General features: G+C 27.7%; 2 protein-coding genes across 4 annotated transcripts; both read left to right on the forward strand.

The window, feature by feature from the left end:
- Window positions 1–1,022: 1,022 nt before the first annotated feature.
- LOC125370986 (lamin-like protein) lies at window positions 1,023–2,380 on the forward strand. Its single transcript, XM_048378557.1, has 2 exons — window positions 1,023–1,775; window positions 1,893–2,380. Exons 1-2 carry the CDS (start codon window positions 1,592–1,594, stop codon window positions 2,234–2,236), a joined length of 528 nt encoding a protein of 175 aa, XP_048234514.1. The 5' UTR covers window positions 1,023–1,591; the 3' UTR covers window positions 2,237–2,380.
- Window positions 2,381–14,268: 11,888 nt separating this feature from the next.
- Window positions 14,269–16,727, forward strand: LOC8279606 (probable ribosome biogenesis protein RLP24). Of its 3 annotated transcripts, none has more exons than XM_015724526.3 (5): window positions 14,269–14,344; window positions 15,043–15,152; window positions 15,815–15,928; window positions 16,049–16,185; window positions 16,272–16,727. In XM_015724526.3, exons 2-5 carry the CDS (start codon window positions 15,072–15,074, stop codon window positions 16,435–16,437), a joined length of 498 nt encoding a protein of 165 aa, XP_015580012.1. In that variant the 5' UTR covers window positions 14,269–14,344; window positions 15,043–15,071; the 3' UTR covers window positions 16,438–16,727. The 3 variants fall into 3 exon arrangements, with proteins under 3 accessions (XP_015580012.1, XP_015580013.1, XP_002527762.1); XM_015724527.3 differs by having other exon boundaries at window positions 14,344–14,553; XM_002527716.4 differs by lacking the exon at window positions 14,269–14,344 and adding an exon at window positions 14,351–14,549.
- Window positions 16,728–17,804: the final 1,077 nt, after the last annotated feature.

The following is a 17,804-nucleotide window of genomic DNA, read 5'->3' on the forward strand; positions in this document are numbered from 1 at the left end:
AATAATATTTAAAAAAATTAAAATATAAAATAATCGAAGTGTGATATTATAAAGTAGCTAAAAGTTTTTCATAATAATATCTTAACTTATAGTTTTAATTTATTTTAACTTAGTTTTCAATTTGATTACCATTTATGAATATATACATAAATTCAATTCAAAATTTTAATTAAATTAAGATTTTCTCAAAGAAAGTATATGAGCCAACACCAAACACTCCACTCTATTGATTTTAAAAATCGAGTTGGACAAATATGAGATATCTAGAAACTGAAGAGTATAAGACTAAAATAAAATACTTTATGTCAAAAAATTAAGATACATATAAGATTTTACAATAATTGCAATATTTGACTATCCTCATTTACATACAATATTTAATTTTTTTCTTTTTATGCTATTATCTAGTTAATCATGATATATTATATACTAATTAAAATTTTAATAATAAATAAATTTTTATTAAAGTAGTATAATTAAAGGATGCAATTAGAATATTTTTATTATTGTAATATATTATAATTTATAAGAAAAATAAAAGCTAAAATGAGTCAATTTTATTTCATCTAATTTGAAAATACACATTTTATTAAATTATTATAGAATATATTTATTTATTATTTTTTATTGTAGTTCTTAATATAAATAGCTTCATTTAAATATTATAGTTATATTATTATTATTATTATTATTATTATTTTAAATTTGAGCTCGAATCTATAAAGGAGCTTACTAACGAGTCTGCATGTCGAGCTTATAAACGAGCTTGCTCATGAACTTTATAAACGAGCCAGATTGCAAACTTGTTTACGAATTTTATAAATGAGCTGAGCTCGAGCTCGAGCTCATAAGCATGTTCACGCATCTGTTTGCGAGTCAATAAACAAGTAGGTTCGCGAGCTTACGAATCAAACTCTATGAAACTCGAACTTGGCTCGATAAAATCGAACTCGAGCTCGGCTTGTTTAATTAACGAACGACTTCGAACGAACTTTTTATTGATTCAAACTGTCAATAACTTGCGAGATATTTGATTCATTTATGGCACTATATTGGTACAGTGGAAAATATTATTTTCCAATAATTAATTATTATTTTTTATTTATTAGTATAAAGGAATTATCCTATAATTCAGTTAACAGTAACTAACTGCTGGCAGTCCTAATTCCCATGAACCCACTCTACTTGTACAATTTCAACTTGTAAAGCATGATATGGCAGTTGAAGCAGGGGAAGGACGATTTCCTAGACACTGCCTTTATGTTTCAATCTCTTATATAAACCTTTAATTAAAAGACAATTAATTAATTAATCAATTAATTTCTTTGTAAATTAAAATGGTCCATTTAAAACAAATATGGGTTGATCAATCCCATGGGAAATTGATGATCTTACAGTAAATTTATCACAAGTTCAGAAAAAAAAAAAAAAAAAAAACTAACAGCTAGTCTTATTCATGCTAAAATGATTGCCAACTTCCAATCTACAAGAAGATACTCATATGTGCCTACTGTTTATTTAACCCCTTCAGGACTACTTACCAATTAATGCCTCCATCAAGCCATACATATAGTGAAGTGAGAGACTGAAAATGGAGGCTTGGAGTTGGAGAAAATTGCTTCTTTGGTTGATGATGGTGGCGATCATGTCACTCAATGCAGATTGCAGAAAGCCAGTCTTGCATAGAGTTGGGGGAGGAAAATATACTTGGAGACCCAATACCAACTTCACAGAATGGGCGAGTCATGAAAATTTCTATGTTGGTGATTGGCTATGTAAGTTCCCTTTCACTGCCTTACAAGTTTCCAAATTTTCCTGCAGTATTTGATGCAAGAACATGCAGTAAAATCTGGTCTAATGCAACTGTAATTTTTCTGTTTTTCTTTCTCAAGATTTTGGGTTTAATAGAAGCTGCTATAACGTGCTGGAGGTGAACAGGACAAGCTACGACAAGTGCATTGACAAAGGTTTCGTGACAAATATTACAAGGGGGGGACGTGATGTGTTTAATCTTACAAATGCAAAGCCATATTATTTTCTTAGCAGTGGTGGCTACTGCTTCAAGGGAATGAAACTTGCAGTCTATGTTCAGTTTGCTCCACCTGATCCGGTTACAACTCCATCGTCACTCAAAAACGGTTCTCCAATATCAAACACTTATGCCCAGATCATCATCCTTTTTCCTGTGCTTATCTATGCTGCTGCAGTCTCCAGCTTCCTCTTTAAGTACATGTAAATCTAGGGTTTTATCATAGTATTATCACACTATATATGCTCTCATTTTCCATAGGATTACGGAACGTTTTGTTAGTAATTATTTTCAGTTTTACGTTGTACTTTTAACTTGAGTAAGTTGTATTCGACTACCAATTCCTTATAATTGACAATTTCTTGAACTTGGCAAATTTGGGTATATATTTTGTGTAGTTTCTTTTTGCAATATTTTTTTCCATTAAATTATTTGATGTGAATCCTAAAGCTCAGAGATTTCAAGTAATCCTTTGCACATTAATAGGGTCCAAGGCTAAGATTAAAGACTTAAAAGGCTAGAAAGATGAAAGAGAAACTTAGTATATTCATTGAATAAGTTTAGAGCAAGATGAATTTACAAGTACCTTACCTATAATACATATAAAAAGTAAAATAATACGAAAAATTAAAACTATGCAGTTTTATGTAAAACTGTAAAATTTTAATGCAAGTAAAAATTAAATGTCATTTATTAACAAAATAATATGAAAACTAAATAGTATTATAGAAAAAAACACACTATTCTAATTTTATCTTAATATTTAAGATTAGATCATTATAGGATCTAAAATGTTTTTAAAAATTTTAACAATGAGAAAAATTACCTGATGTGAATCCAAGTTCAAAACTTAAAGAGATTCAAGATCTATTAATAGTACAAGAAGGCCCAATCACAAGGTTCAAATCCAAGAATATTCAAAAAGCCATATTGGGTTTAATTAATGATATTTGGAAAGCCCAAGAATTTCAACCCAATAAGGCATCCATGAAGGCCCAAGGAATAATATTTAACTTATTTTTGTGTTAATAACAATTAGGGTTATATGTAGCCACCATATACAAGTTAATGAGGTAATTAATACCAAGTAATAGTTACTAATGTGGGTAGTGGTTACTAAGGCCATTAAAGAGTAAAAGTAATCCTATGTGTGTGAGTCTATTTTAGTAGTGTGTGCATGAACTTGTACTCTATATGGGTAGTGATTATTAAGAGTCACCATATACAAGTTAATGGGATAATTAATACTAAGTAATGACTACTAATGTGGGTAGTGGTTACTAAGGCTATTTAAGAGTAAAAGTAATCCTATGTGTGAGATTTTATTTTAGTAGTGTGTGCATGGAATTGTATTCTATATAAACAAGTCTTTTTTCTTTCTTTGGGGGATTGAATTTGATATATGAATTATAACTTTGTTTGAGTTTTATTGTGAGAAATTTTGTCTTTAATTTCTTGTTTGAACTTTGTGACTTATCAAGCTTTATTCTAGCTTGTGGTGTTAAAATCAAAATCTTTGTTTTCTTGTTATTTATCAAACTTTCTTGTTTGTGGCATAAGAGGAAATTCAAAGTCTATCTTAGTATCTTTATCCTTGTTGGTAAAGGGGTTAAGTAGCATCCATCTTCTTACTTCAATATTTGAACGATCCGAATTTGTGGATTAAATTGGTAATTTCTAGTTTTTCTTCTAATTCAACTTATTATAGTATTTTTGCTATTGGGGAGTTAATTGATGAAACCTACAATTCACATTATTACCTTTCATACCAAACATAGTAACATTATTAAATTTATGATGATATTTATGATGATGTAGTGCTAATATGACAATAATTATGTTTAGAGTGTCTTTAACAAATTCTTAAATTATGCTTCCTTTTTATTAAATGAAGTATATGCAAAAATAAAGCTTTAGAGAAATTCTTTAAAATAATTTAGGAGTCACATTCTCTCTCCTTATTTATTTTTTTCCCTTATTATTTTATTAATAAAAATTTAATTAGATAGTAAAATAAAGAATGTTGTTGGAACACACATATTTCAAGAAAAATTAAAATAGAGACATAATTAGTTATAATTTAATAGAAAGGCACATATAGAGAGCATTGTTAGAATACTCTTATAAAATAATTTCTATTCATGATATTTTTTTAACTAATTAATAAGATTTTTTTATTAATCTCTTTCAATAAAATAAATACTACGTCATCAACCATAATAGATGGAAAATATTAGTCTGTTGGATATCAAAATGTCAATGGTTTATGCACTTAGTATTAAAATATTAAAAAATATATTATAAGATCTTTTTATTATTTAGGCAAATAACACATTCATTTTTGAAATTTTTTTGTCTAGTTTAAGTGTATGTCCCCACCTATACACCAAACCAATAGATAATTGACAGATATTTTTTAGCTTTAAATAATTGAGCATATTTCAATCATTCAATCTCAAAGTGTAAAACACTTGTATATACATATCACTTTCTTATTCATTATGGTGTATACACCAAGTGTAAATAAAAATTTTCTATCATTTATGTACTTACCTTTTTATATTTAGTAAGATTTAAATTTTAATCTTTATTTTTAGAAAGAATGAGTCTATCTAGCTTGAACTTATACATCCCATCTTAATTTTAAATTAGTAACAATTTGCTATATAAACTTTACAAATAGTTACAATTTTATACAACTTTCTCTAGACATGTATCTTTATTATTTGTTATTCTCTAAGTATAATTAAGAGTTATCAGATGGAAACAACTATAAAGAAAAAAAGAGAGTTAAAACATCAAAATTCACTATTTTTGATAAAAAGCAAAAAAAAAAAAAGAGAAATGGTAGAGAAAGAAGAGAACAAACAAATAACAAAAGAAAAAACTCTAATTGAAAACAATTTAGTATTTAGATTAAAATATCAAAAGTATTATTTTTCATAAAGCAAAATGTAGGTTTTAGTGTTACAAATCAATCTTTTTACCATTTTTTCTCGTAAAGAATAATGAATTTTGAATTATTTCTACTTAATTTTTTTGTTATACATAAAAAATGAAACTCATTATCTCTTATTTTTAATTAATAATCTCACTTTTATATTAAGATAGGACACATGAAATATCTTATGGTAATTAAGAGGGAAAGTGAATTGGTTGTTTATAAAAATCAAATTCAACTAAAAACTTTTTCTTTAAAAGTTTCGACTATCACAATCAATAGTAGCATAAGCAATTAATCTAAGCAATTAAATAATCCAATATCAGAATACAAGTAATAAAACAAATACAAGTAAATATATAAGCTTAGGAAAGAGAAAATTAAACTCAGAAATTTATAATGGTTTGACCAACTCATTGCCTATGTCCACTCTTCAAGCTTCACTTGGAATTTTCAATATTAGTGATTATTTCATGGGTGCAAGATTAAATCCAAGTGTTTTCAAGCTCGCACTCAAACTTCTTACAAGTGTTTCGATGCTAGCCCTTAAATCCAAGTGTTATCTATGGCTAATACTCAAACCTTTACAATAGGACAAACTTAATTTCTTTTTAACCCAACTCTCATTACCTAATGAGTGTTTAGAAAGTATTATAAGGTTTTTCAAACAACTCAATCAAAATTCAACCTTAAGTCTTCTTAAAAAGGTGTTTTAATAATGTTATAAAAAAATAAACCCGCTCTTTAAATAAGCTTAAGAACAAAAGTAGAGTGAGCTCGCTATCCTCACACTAAGTATTTCAATCTAAAGAATGAAGAATAAGAGGGTTTGATGATGATTTAATCTCCCATTAATGTTTGGAAATGTTTCTTACTTGTATATGCAGTTTGGAGAGCTCAAGAACCTTTACATTCCATTTTGCAAATGAATATTTGTAGCTCCAAGCAAGAAATAGTTGTTATCCCATTTAAGATAAAGATATAGTTATTTAAAGGGTGTCATGGGCGTGAACGAACTTTACAAGTGCAAAGGATGCAACAATTATAATTTTCCCACTTTAACGGCTCTAAAGGTGGTTTCCGATTGTTCATAGACCTGAAAATTATTCAAGGGCGTGATCATTTCAAAATTTAAAATCTTGAGCTATATATAACTCCAAATGATGAACTATTTATTTTGTTAGAAGTGTTAGTCAATCCACCACAACTGTGTATTTTAAGAAACTTCAAAATCAACCATCTTCATACTCTAAAAGATCAAGATATCTCATTGCTTATATAGTCTTAATAGTGTGAACATGCTTCTGTATTTTGACCATTGCGCCTTCCATACACCTGAGATTGATGTAAGACCTTTTGCATATAAAACTAGACTTTCAAAGCTGTAAATATGAAGAAAGAAATACTAAAATTCTTCTTGTAGAAATAATGCCACTAATTCTAATTGATTTTATCTGCTGCAATCTAATATGACAACTTGAGTATAATTCACTCAAAAATTTGAAACTCTATTTTTCAAGCTCCAAAAAATTATAATAATTTTTTTTATAAAACTAGACTGTTGTAGCTATCCAACAATGTATGGCTTGCCCTCATAACTCTTTCAAGTAGTATAGTTTATTCTTCAAACTTTAGTTATCGTTTTACTCTCATAAAGATCATCCTTACTCATGAATTTCTTGCCTCTGAATGCTCTATGCATTTCCCTTATATGTTCTATCATTATTTTCAACTTTATTACTTCATAATTTTATTTTGATCTTTATATTGACTCAAGTCTTCAAATCCCTAACTCTTGAATCAATATTCATGCTTATATCTTCATATTTCATACTCCAACTCTTGATATTATTTTGTGTTGTTGCATCAATGGAAATCAAAGTGTACTTGCTAACAACAACAACACAAAATAAGATTGTTAGTAATAATAATGTTTTGCATTATCAAAATCATATATGAAACCTTATGGGCCAATATTCTCCACATTTTTTATGATGACAAAACATTCATGCAATAATCAAAATAATTCTCCCCTTTTGGAATCATTTAAAAAGGGTCACTAACATAAAGTGTAGATATTGAAAATATAAGAATTTAAATGAATGTATGAAATAAAAAGATATATGTATATTTTTCATTTTTTTTACAACTTGAGAATCTTCATTATATGTTTACTCCCCCTTTAAAAAGGTATTATTTGCATAACTAAAAATATATCTCCCCTCAAACCATAATTTTTGGTATAAACTATGAATTTTCATAAAATGTGGAAAATGATATAGACAATATCAAAAGAGCATGATTAAAAAAAATCAATTTATCGCCCTATAATATATTACCATTTGAAACCTTGAGGTATGAGAGTATATATTCAAATACTTCATCTATAATATTTAAAACATATCTAAAACCAATGTGCAAGTGAGATTTGGATATATCCCCTTAATATGATAGAAATTTGATGCATGATTCTCCTTCTTTTGTAGCAAGATTTCAAGAATAGATAATTTAGCTCCTCCAACTTATTTTCAACCTTTGTAGATTGATCAATTGACATTTAAATGATGGAGAGAGTTTTTGAAGCTTAAATGACTTTCCTACAAAATAAAAATAACTATATTTCTCCAAGTGTAATGTTAGTTCATTTATATCTCCCCCTAAGCATGATAATCATATAGATTAAGCTTCTCCTTAACCTAATAATCATTTTCACAGTTAACAAGTATAAGGGTGAGACCACTTGTTGTTAATAGAAAGAAGGATAAGAAGGTAATGGTTGATATTAATAAGACATAGAAAATTTAGTAAATAAGAATTTAAGTGTAACATAAAGATTTACTCAAAACTCATGAAGTTCATTGAAGAGTGAAGAGTAAATACCATTTAAGAATAATATAGCAACTAAACTTCCACTAGCAAATTTCTTTAATACTAAGATCAATTGAATCTCCTTGAGCATATTAGAAAGTTAAAAATACTAAATTCTTTGACTTTGATAATGGTTCTTGGTATGTTGTTCTCTTCATATTCATCAAGAGTTCTTGAGTATTTTCTCTTCGAAATCACTTTGTACTTTGTAAGCATAGATTTTTGAATCTAGATATCAAGAGAATTATGAAAAATCCAATAATAAAAATTGTTATTTCTCAAGTCTCACGGAAGTGTGGAAAGTCAAAGTCTTGGTTAAGGTCACGCTTGATCAAGTCAAAATGTTACATTTTGAAATAAGAACCACCAAAATTTGGCCAAATTGACTAGAATAGTCAAAATCGGTTGAACGATTAGGTTTAAAGGCTAAAATAAAGAAAATTTAGCTCTTGCCAGCCTCTAGAGCCAATCGGCTTTACATACAGTTAATCGTGCTTATTTCTATTAACCTTTTCATTTTATTGCTAGCATATTTAGAATCTATCAGTTCTTTTTATTTTCTTATTAACTTCATGAATAATAATCAATTTGAGCATGATGACTGATTGAATTTCACATATGTTCTTATTTGGGCTTAAATCACAGTAAGTTCACTTAAAATGCATATTTTCCATGCTTTGATCTGGTTTACCTTTTCTATTATTTGTTTGCTTATTTTTTTCATTTTAATTGTTTGCTAATTAATTTTGCTTTATTTTCATATGTATTAATCGTTTCTCGGGGTGTTTCGAAGTCCAAATTTGCTAAAAACTGAAAAAATTGATAGAATTGTCGCCCAAAGAGTTACGCAATCAATTAGATCGAAATATAGTTGATTGACTTAGCATACAGCCAATCGGCTATTCATCTTTCGACCTGTCCGTTTTCACCCGTTTTTACTAGATTTTGTCCGTTTTAGTTTAATTCTATTTATTTTAAGTCAGTAGTTGTATAAGGAATGTATTTTTATTAGTTTCCTTCATTTTTGTTGCTTTTTATTTCTTTAGTTATAATCTGTAAAAATAGTGGACATATCTGATTGATTGATGTATAATTGCTAATTAAAATTAACCTATAAAGACATATGTTAAAATTGGACCTTTGCATGTAGATGTAGTCCATTAGGTTAAAGAAATGTAAATTTGCACCTAATTATAAAACTTAATTAGACTTAGGTAGGCTTTGCCATGTTTAATAATGAATTAACCCACTTAACTAGGAAAGTAAAACAGGCTTTATCATGCAAATGGTAGTCCAATTAAGTTACAGGCTAGTAAGATTGGGCCTAAACAAATTACATTGGACTAGACTAAGTGAGTATTTTATATGAAATATGATTAGTCAATTAGGGTAATAACAAGTAAGGTTGGGCTAGACTTAATAAAATGGACTAGAATTAGGCGGATCACAGCCATGCTTACTATTTATATGTAGAAATTATATATTGCATTTATAGAGAATAAATTATTAACTAATAAAATTAAAGGTAGAAATACACAATTAAAGAAGTTGGTTTTTGAACCCATCTCTAGGTGTGGCGATACTTTTTTAAGGAAGATAGTTATGTCATAAATTTAGAAAAAGTATCATGGTGATTACCTAAGTGGAAACTTCCTTCTCTGTTCTAGTCTTTATGACCTGTTAATGTATTCCTGATTAAGTTGTAAAGCCTTGCAATGCCGTGGTCACTAGTACACTTGAATGAACGCTCGAAACTGCCACCCATATATTTTATTTATATTACCTATAAAAATAAAAGCACAAATAGCTACCTTTGAAGGAGCAATGAGTTAGCTTAATCAAGAATAAGATGTATTTATCTTAAGAGTAAAATTTATTTTTCATCAATTCAAGTATAAAGTATATTTTAAAATCTTTGGGGGCATGAAAATAAAAATTTAAATTATTTTAATCAAAATAAGTCAAGAGATGGATATATTTCACTTTTGCTTTTCAAATTTAGTATTATCAATATTTAGACCCCCCTAAAAGCATGTATCTTAATTTGCACTCATGCTTGCTCAAACTTGGCTCATGTCCTTTTTTTAAAGCATGATACAAGAACCTTCTTCTTGAAGTATATCTACAAGAATCCATAAGTTTGGTATCCTTTAACTTATTGAGTCCTTAAGGGTTAGCATACATAAGATAACAAAACATTCTCTATGATGGTACCAATTGTGGAATAAATGTAGCATGTATTAAATCATAAGATTAAGTACATAATTCAAAAGGTTATTACACGTCAAACTATACAATTATACTTCAACATATAATATATATGCACAATAAAACTATTTAACACATGTATATTCAATAACTACTCTCACAAACACATCAAATATATACAATCAAGACTAAGGTTTAAAAGTGTCACTTTTGCCTTAATTTTCTTGATTTGATATAGTTGATGTCCATATTGAATGAAGAATTCTATCTTGCCAATCCATTTGAGAGACTTAATATTTGTTCTTCATTGTTCTCTCCTATTTTAGCTCTCCATTGATGGTAATCTTCTCGCGAGCTCTTCTATCTTTAATCTCCAAATGGAGATAGTCTACTTGCATCTTTGAAGCTCACATATCTGGCTTTTTTTTAATTAATGTTTTTGAAAAAATATTTCTCATTTTCAGGTGAAATTTTAATTAAATTCTCATTTTAGAATGCTTTGAAAAAAATTTCTAATTTAGGATAGATATTTAAACTGGTCAAATGGAGGAAAAAAAAGAACATTGGTCTTGTGAGCCAAGAGGACTGGGGGACAGACCTATTCGCAAGTCCTCTAGGGTGACAAGGCCAACGTTCTTTTTTTATGATAGAGATTCTCTGGTGTGTGCAGAGACGTGTGCATAGTGTAAGAATTCTAAGAAAGCAAGGTGTTATTTTTTGGTAAAAGGAAAGTAGTATGTGAGCTAGTGCATGCATGCATGCATGCAATAATAGCTTGACACCCTACTTTCACTTTAAAAAAAATTTAATGTTGAACCCGTGAACCAGACCTTTGTCTCATTTAACTCTTTCTTTCATTCTTCCTCTCTGTTTTTCTTTCTTTCTTTAGCGAACAATAAAAATCTCTTCTTTCTTTCTTTATTTTAGTAGTAAACTACTCTATCTCTTTTTCTTTCTTTTTCTTTTGGTGGAGTTAAAGAAATTTTTTATATTTTTTACTTTATATTAGAAAGATAATAGTTGTAAGTATAATATTTTTGTCTCTTTTATTTTAAAATCTCTAGTATATTATTATATAATAATATTTATAATTTTGTAGCTATTATTGTAGTTATACAAAAAAATCATCATATAGGGTAAGAAGCTATATCTGCAATTTTTTAATTATGTTTATTTTTGTGTATATTATGTCATTTATAATTTTTTTACATTTATTGTGATTTTATATTTCTTTGTAGTAGTGCTAACTATAAATTTCTCTGTATTATTATTTATTATGTTATATAATTTTTTATACATTTTATTGTAGTTCTATATAGGCAAAAGGTACATATACATTTTTAAATTTTAAGTTGGACAATTAAGCCCTTAAGCTACATAATACGGAATAATTAGGGTCCTCCATACAACTCCATTACTACTACTGTTGACTATTTTGGTAAAACGTACAGTTAACTCCCCAAACTTTTGAATAAATATAAATTAAGCCCTTAAACTTTAAGTTAGAATAATTAAGCCTTTAAACTAAATAACACATAACAATTAAACCCCTTTATGCAACTCCGTTACTACTATAATTATTTTTATTGATAATGGTCCATATAAAATAACAAGCAATAACATAAAGACACTAAAATTATAAATTCTATTGCTTTTATATTTCTAAGAAATAATACAAAATAATTCTTTCAGAAAAAGAAAAAAAAAAGATAAAACCTAGGTGTGAAAAATGAAAGGGTTTTATCTTTTTTCTTTTGATGAAATTTTAATCTTTTAGTTTAAGGTCTTAATTGTTCATCTTATAGTTTAAAGAATTAATTGAGATTTGGTTTAAAGTTTAGGGGGCTATTGGTACCTTTTGCCAAAATAGTTAACGCCAAAAGTAAAGGAGTTGCATAAGGGGGCTTAATTTGTTTTGTATTATTTAATTTAAGGGCTTAGTTATTTTAATTTAAAGTTTAAAGACTTAATTGAGATTCGACCAAAAATTTAAAAAGTTATCCCTACCTTTTACCTTTATAATATGTGTATTATTGTTTATTTTTTTCATAGTGGTAATATTATTTATAATATTTTTTGTAGTTGTATAAATGAGAAAAATAATTATGACTATAAGGAAATTTTATAAGTACGATATTGTTGTAGTTATAAATATTTTATATATAATGTTTTTGTATTTCCAAACATATCACAATATTTAAAAAAAAAAATGACTTTGTAGAAAAAAAAGAATTGATAAATAATTAAAACAAGGCTTTTAGCGATTAAAAAGATTTTACGAAAAGCTGAAATTCAAAAAAATATTAAAACATATAATTAATATATCAAACACAAAAAAATTGTGAAATATTTTGTATAAATTTTTTTTTAGATAGCAAATTATGGACGAAGATCACAGAGTATGGGTAACGTATTTATAGAATTGAATATTATAAAAATATTTTATTATACCTTCAAATAATTTTTTAGGTTAGTTTTCATATAATGTTTTTGCAGTATAATTATATTAAAATTTTCAAGTGATAAATGTTATTGTATTATTTTTCTTACAATATTATATAATGATATTTAGATATGACTGAGTAAAAGACTTTGTTAGTATGATGAAATAGTGCAGTCAAGTTTAAATGTATTATCTTTTGTAATAATTTTTGAATATAAATGAGTAAGAAATTATGAATGAGCAAGTATGATGATATTTAAAAATTTATGTAGAAACTTTTTTATTAATTTTTAGTAATGTCATTATATAATAATATTTTGATATAATTGAATAAGAAATTATGTAAATATAACTGATATTTATAATTTTTGTAGGTCTGTTAGTTTATATAAGGTATGAATTTTTACTTTAAAAATTCATATATATTTTTTAGATGTTATGTTGTTATATTTGATAATTTAATATTTATATTGTATGAGTAGTTTAATTTGTGTTTAAAAATTGTATAACAAAAATTCTACATAAAATTAAAAATTTAAAAAATTATATTAAAATGGATTATCATAGCCTAAATCATATTAGAATTATGTTTAAGTTGAAATTTTTATTTGTTGCGGTTAATTAAAAATCAGTTTAATTTTTTTAATAATTTTTTTATTATTTTATTATTAATTAAATTTATATTATTGATACATAAAATTATAGTAGGGTCTACTCGAATTTCTGTAGTTATACATACTAGTGAATAATGAAGAAAAGTGTAAGAATTAGTAGCCTGTCAAAAAATATTAAAATGGATCCTATGAATAATAATGATGACTTGACTAATTTAGTTAATCATATTATAAAAATTAATAATTGTATACAAGATAATTACAAATGTAACAAATTACAAATTCTAATTCTATTTTCTTCCAAGGCCTCCTTAACATTCTTCCCAAAGGCAAAGGTAATTTATTATTTTTATTCTTTTGATTTTCTCTCTTATTTATCTCCATTTTTTTTAATATTTCATTTTATTAGTTGTTTTATTTTTTTTTTAGATCTCACTTTAGATTTGCTGCAATATATGAGAATTAAATTAGTCGTTTATGTGGATCATGAATTTTATTTTTAGGTTATAGAACTGTTTTCCATTTAATTTTGTGATTTTACGAGTTATGGGTTTTTTGTTTGATGGGTCTATTTGCCACTCATGCTATTCTCTTCCTTGATGTCTTTTTCTCTTTGTTTTCTCGTTTTGAGTTACTTATTCCTATAAAGCTTTTGTTTATAAATCTTTTTTTGGATATATTTTGTTTAGTCCTTCAATCTAGTTGATTAATTTATTTAATCGATACCATGTTATTAATTTGGTGAGAAATCAGAAAAAAGTGTAAATTTGTGTAAATCTATTGACTTTGTTAAATGAATTTTGTTAGTTGACCTTCTAATTTGATGATATGCAACTCAATTTTACTAAGTTATGATTATACAAAATTTTGGAGGCTTTTCAGTATTGTTGGATGTTTAAATAAAGGATTGCGTTGAAAAGACAATTTGGAGGGTTAATTCACCTTATTATAAGAAATACATCTTTTAAAGCTATTTTGATTTCATATAATTAAAATTATATAAGATTAATTATTATAATTTTATTAAAATTTTGAAAATTTAAAATAATTTGATTAGAAATTAATTTCATTGTAAATTTATTTATTTTAACAAATAAATAAATTTTATATAATTAAAATTATATAGATTTGTTATTAATTTTAAATTAGAAATTATTTTATTAATCCGAACAATGTGCGGGTTAATTTCTAGTAGAGGCCCAAGAAATGTCCAAAACTACTATGACATCTTCTTTCAAATGGTAGGGTTTTATCATTTTCTAACTCAGTCGCCGTCCCTTATTGCCTCTTTTTTTTTTTCCTCTGTTATATTTGTTTCTTCCTCCTTGCTGCTGTGTTTTTTCCGGAGCTGTTCGCTCGACGCACCTTCGATTTTTCTTTTTCTGTAAAACAAACTGTGCTTCCAGTGTTTTATTTAGATATCAAAACTGTGCTTCTGGTTGTTGGGTGGGTATGAAATATGAATTAGCTTTTCGCTTTGCTAGCTGTTTCAAACTTTTGATTCCTTCGCGTGCTTCGATAATTAAAAATCGGATTCCAGTTTACTCATGTATTCTTATACTGTCAATATGTTGTTTCTCGTCTACCCTTCATTCTAGCGAAGGGAGCAAAATGCTCAAGTAAATTAATAATTAACATAGCGAAGGATCTTTTCAAGGTTTTATTTGATTAAGTTTAGGATACTGTAGTGTTTCTTTGCCTATTCATCTTTTTCTTGTCTCCCAGATTCTCTTTCCTTTGTTTGCTCTTTGCAGTCATTTTCTTGGTGCTAATCATACTATATTGTAACCATTTGTCTATCTATTGTTTTGCCTTTAGTGCTTGAATTGAATTAGTGGCCTTCTCTTTTATAATGTTGAAATTGGCAGTAGCATGGCCTTTTGTTTGCTTTCTTCATATGTTTTGCACTTATGCTGGTTGTTTTTATTTCTTTCTTCAGAAATTGTGGTTGCTTAAACCACAGACACAATGAGATTGGAGAAATGTTGGTTCTGCTCGTCTACTGTATATCCTGGACATGGCATCCAGTTTGTTCGTAATGATGCAAAGGTAATTGTTTTACATACAGTATTCTTGGGTACTCTATTGCAGGAATTTTCTGTAATGTACTCATATGTTGTTGTCTAAATGTTTCAAAAAGTATTTTCAGCTCGTAGTACATGATTTTTATTGGGTCAATTAGAGATTAAATTAATGTTTCACTGATGATTCATAGAGGTGTCGTCACTGCCCTGCATTGCTTGAACTTGTTATTTCTGAGTTGGTTAAGCAAGATTGATAAACTCCAATGTCGGTTGGCTTAGTTCATATTATAAGCAAGTTGTAGTTTATGTAGTTATAGTTTGAAAAGAATCAGTGTAATTGAACTTACATGTCAGTTTGCATGCAGATTGACTTAGGTTTTTCCAACCTTTAATTTGATTGTTGTTTTTATGTCCACCTATAGTGTAATGTACTTGAGAATTATGGAAATGAGATTTTATGAACTTGATGCATGATTGATTGAGAAGTTTCTCATCATTATTGTCTTGAATTCAACATTGTTGGACACTATTAGTTATTAGGTTGAGGAGATTTCTGTTTAATAATCCTCATCTTGCAATTCTGGTTTATTAAACTGCAAATTTCTTACCTATGTTGCTCAGTCTGAGCTTATGTCATTTTAGAGCAATTATTGTCATTCATGTTTCTGATTACCAATGTCTCTGCAGATCTTTCGGTTTTGTAGGTCTAAATGTCACAAGAACTTTAAAATGAAGAGAAACCCACGCAAAGTAAAATGGACGAAGGCCTATAGGCGCTTACATGGGAAGGACATGACGCAAGTTAAGAGAATTCCTTTGCTTTCAACTTCTTAGGATGATCCTTGTATTTCTATTGGTTGAAAAAAAAAAAACAATTTTTTGCCTTTTGTCCTGATGCTTATTTCTTTCTCCCTTGCCTAGGATTCAACCTTTGAGTTTGAGAGAAAGAGAAATAGGCCCGAAAGATATGACAGGAATCTTGCTGAGAATACTCTAAAGGCTATCAAGACAATTGATAAAGTTCGATCTCGCAGGCAAATCAAACACATTGAAAAGAGGTTTGCCATCCACTCCATTACTGATGTAAAAGCTAGAAGATGTTTCATTTTAATAAAAACTATTCATAAATTGAACATATGGACAGGTGGAAGGGCAACAAAGCCAAGGAGCTGGAAGAGAAGAGAAAAGAGGTGGAGCAGGATATCCACATGGTCAAAGCTCCTTCAGTGCTACAAGAGCAATCTCAAACATCCAAGATCAAGGTCAAGGTATCCTCACAGATCGAGGAAACTCTCCCAATGGAGGAGTAATATTGTTACTAGGTTATGGACGAGCAATTTTGTTACTAGCTTGTGTGGGCTGTATTCCCGCCTTGGTCTCTTTCTTTTTCTCCGCTCCCTGTCTTTCCTTTTTTCTCCTCCATCTTGTGCCTTCATGGGAAGGCGTGGTGGATAATGGGGTTTTAGCACTTGTAGTTCAGATCATGGTTTACGTGATCAATCATGTAATAACAGTATTATATTTTGTTTTCTGTTCTTCTATGCCGATAGATTATGGAGCCAAATGATATATTTTTATGCCATTGATTTTTGTTGTGGAAGGAAACTTTGTTTTGAAAGTCAACTTCTTTACTCTGTGCTTTTTAGTTGTCCTCAGCGTGAGCTACTCTTTCTACGTATGCTATGAGACAGGTACTCTTTTTCTACATTACAAAATAAACATGCGTTAAATTTTATATTATGAGATATGGGCATTTTAATGTTTTAATAATTTGATATATAATATGCAATAATTTTTTAACCCAAACATAATTATAATGGATATTTTTATATTTATGATATTGTTTTGGACTAATTTATATAAACTTAATTTATAAATTATTTTTAATTAAATACTGATTTGAACCTTTTGTCGCAGCATAAATTAATTATGTTATCATTGTTAATTATAAATATAATTTATATATTAATTAATAATATTGAAAAAATGATAAACAATTATAAAGGTCTTTTTAATATTAGATTTAATGGTATATCAATTTCGTCATTTGTCAAATCATGTGTTTAATTTATGATAAGTTGAATTTTATATGCACGAGTATTTTAATAAAAAAACAGTTTTAACTTTAAATTAAAAGATATTTTAATTAAAATAACAATAAGATTTACACAGCGCTGGATAAATAGTAATAAAAATAGAAAAAAATGCTCATTTTGACCCCTAATGTTTGACCTGAAGAACATATATGCCCCTAAACTAAAATTTGAGACATTTTACTATGAAATTAGTGTCTTCCGGATATATATGCCCTTAGCTAACAGAAGCTAGATAACAAAAGTTTTCTCCATTTGCTTAAGATGAAATGGCAGTTTGTGGGTCCTTATAATAGTAATAATTTTCTAAAATTTGTTCTTTTTTCTCTTTCCTTACCTCCCAAAATGAAGTAGGTACTGAAAACTCTAAAAATTTAATTTGTATATTTGCAAAGGGAGAATGGTTACTGAAATTGTAAGTCCTTTAGCAACATAATCAATTGGTAATACCATTTCAGTAATGGCTTTATCATCAATTTTAACAGCAAGATCAAGGAGGAGAAGTAACATTGAATTTAACTATGAAGGCCCTTCAAAGTTTTGCAAATGTCGTGTTCAGGGGGGTTAGGATTCAGGCTCTAAGA

The sequence above is a fragment of the Ricinus communis genome, chromosome 8 (genome assembly GCF_019578655.1).
Source record: "Ricinus communis isolate WT05 ecotype wild-type chromosome 8, ASM1957865v1, whole genome shotgun sequence".
Classification (NCBI taxonomy): domain Eukaryota; kingdom Viridiplantae; phylum Streptophyta; class Magnoliopsida; order Malpighiales; family Euphorbiaceae; genus Ricinus; species Ricinus communis.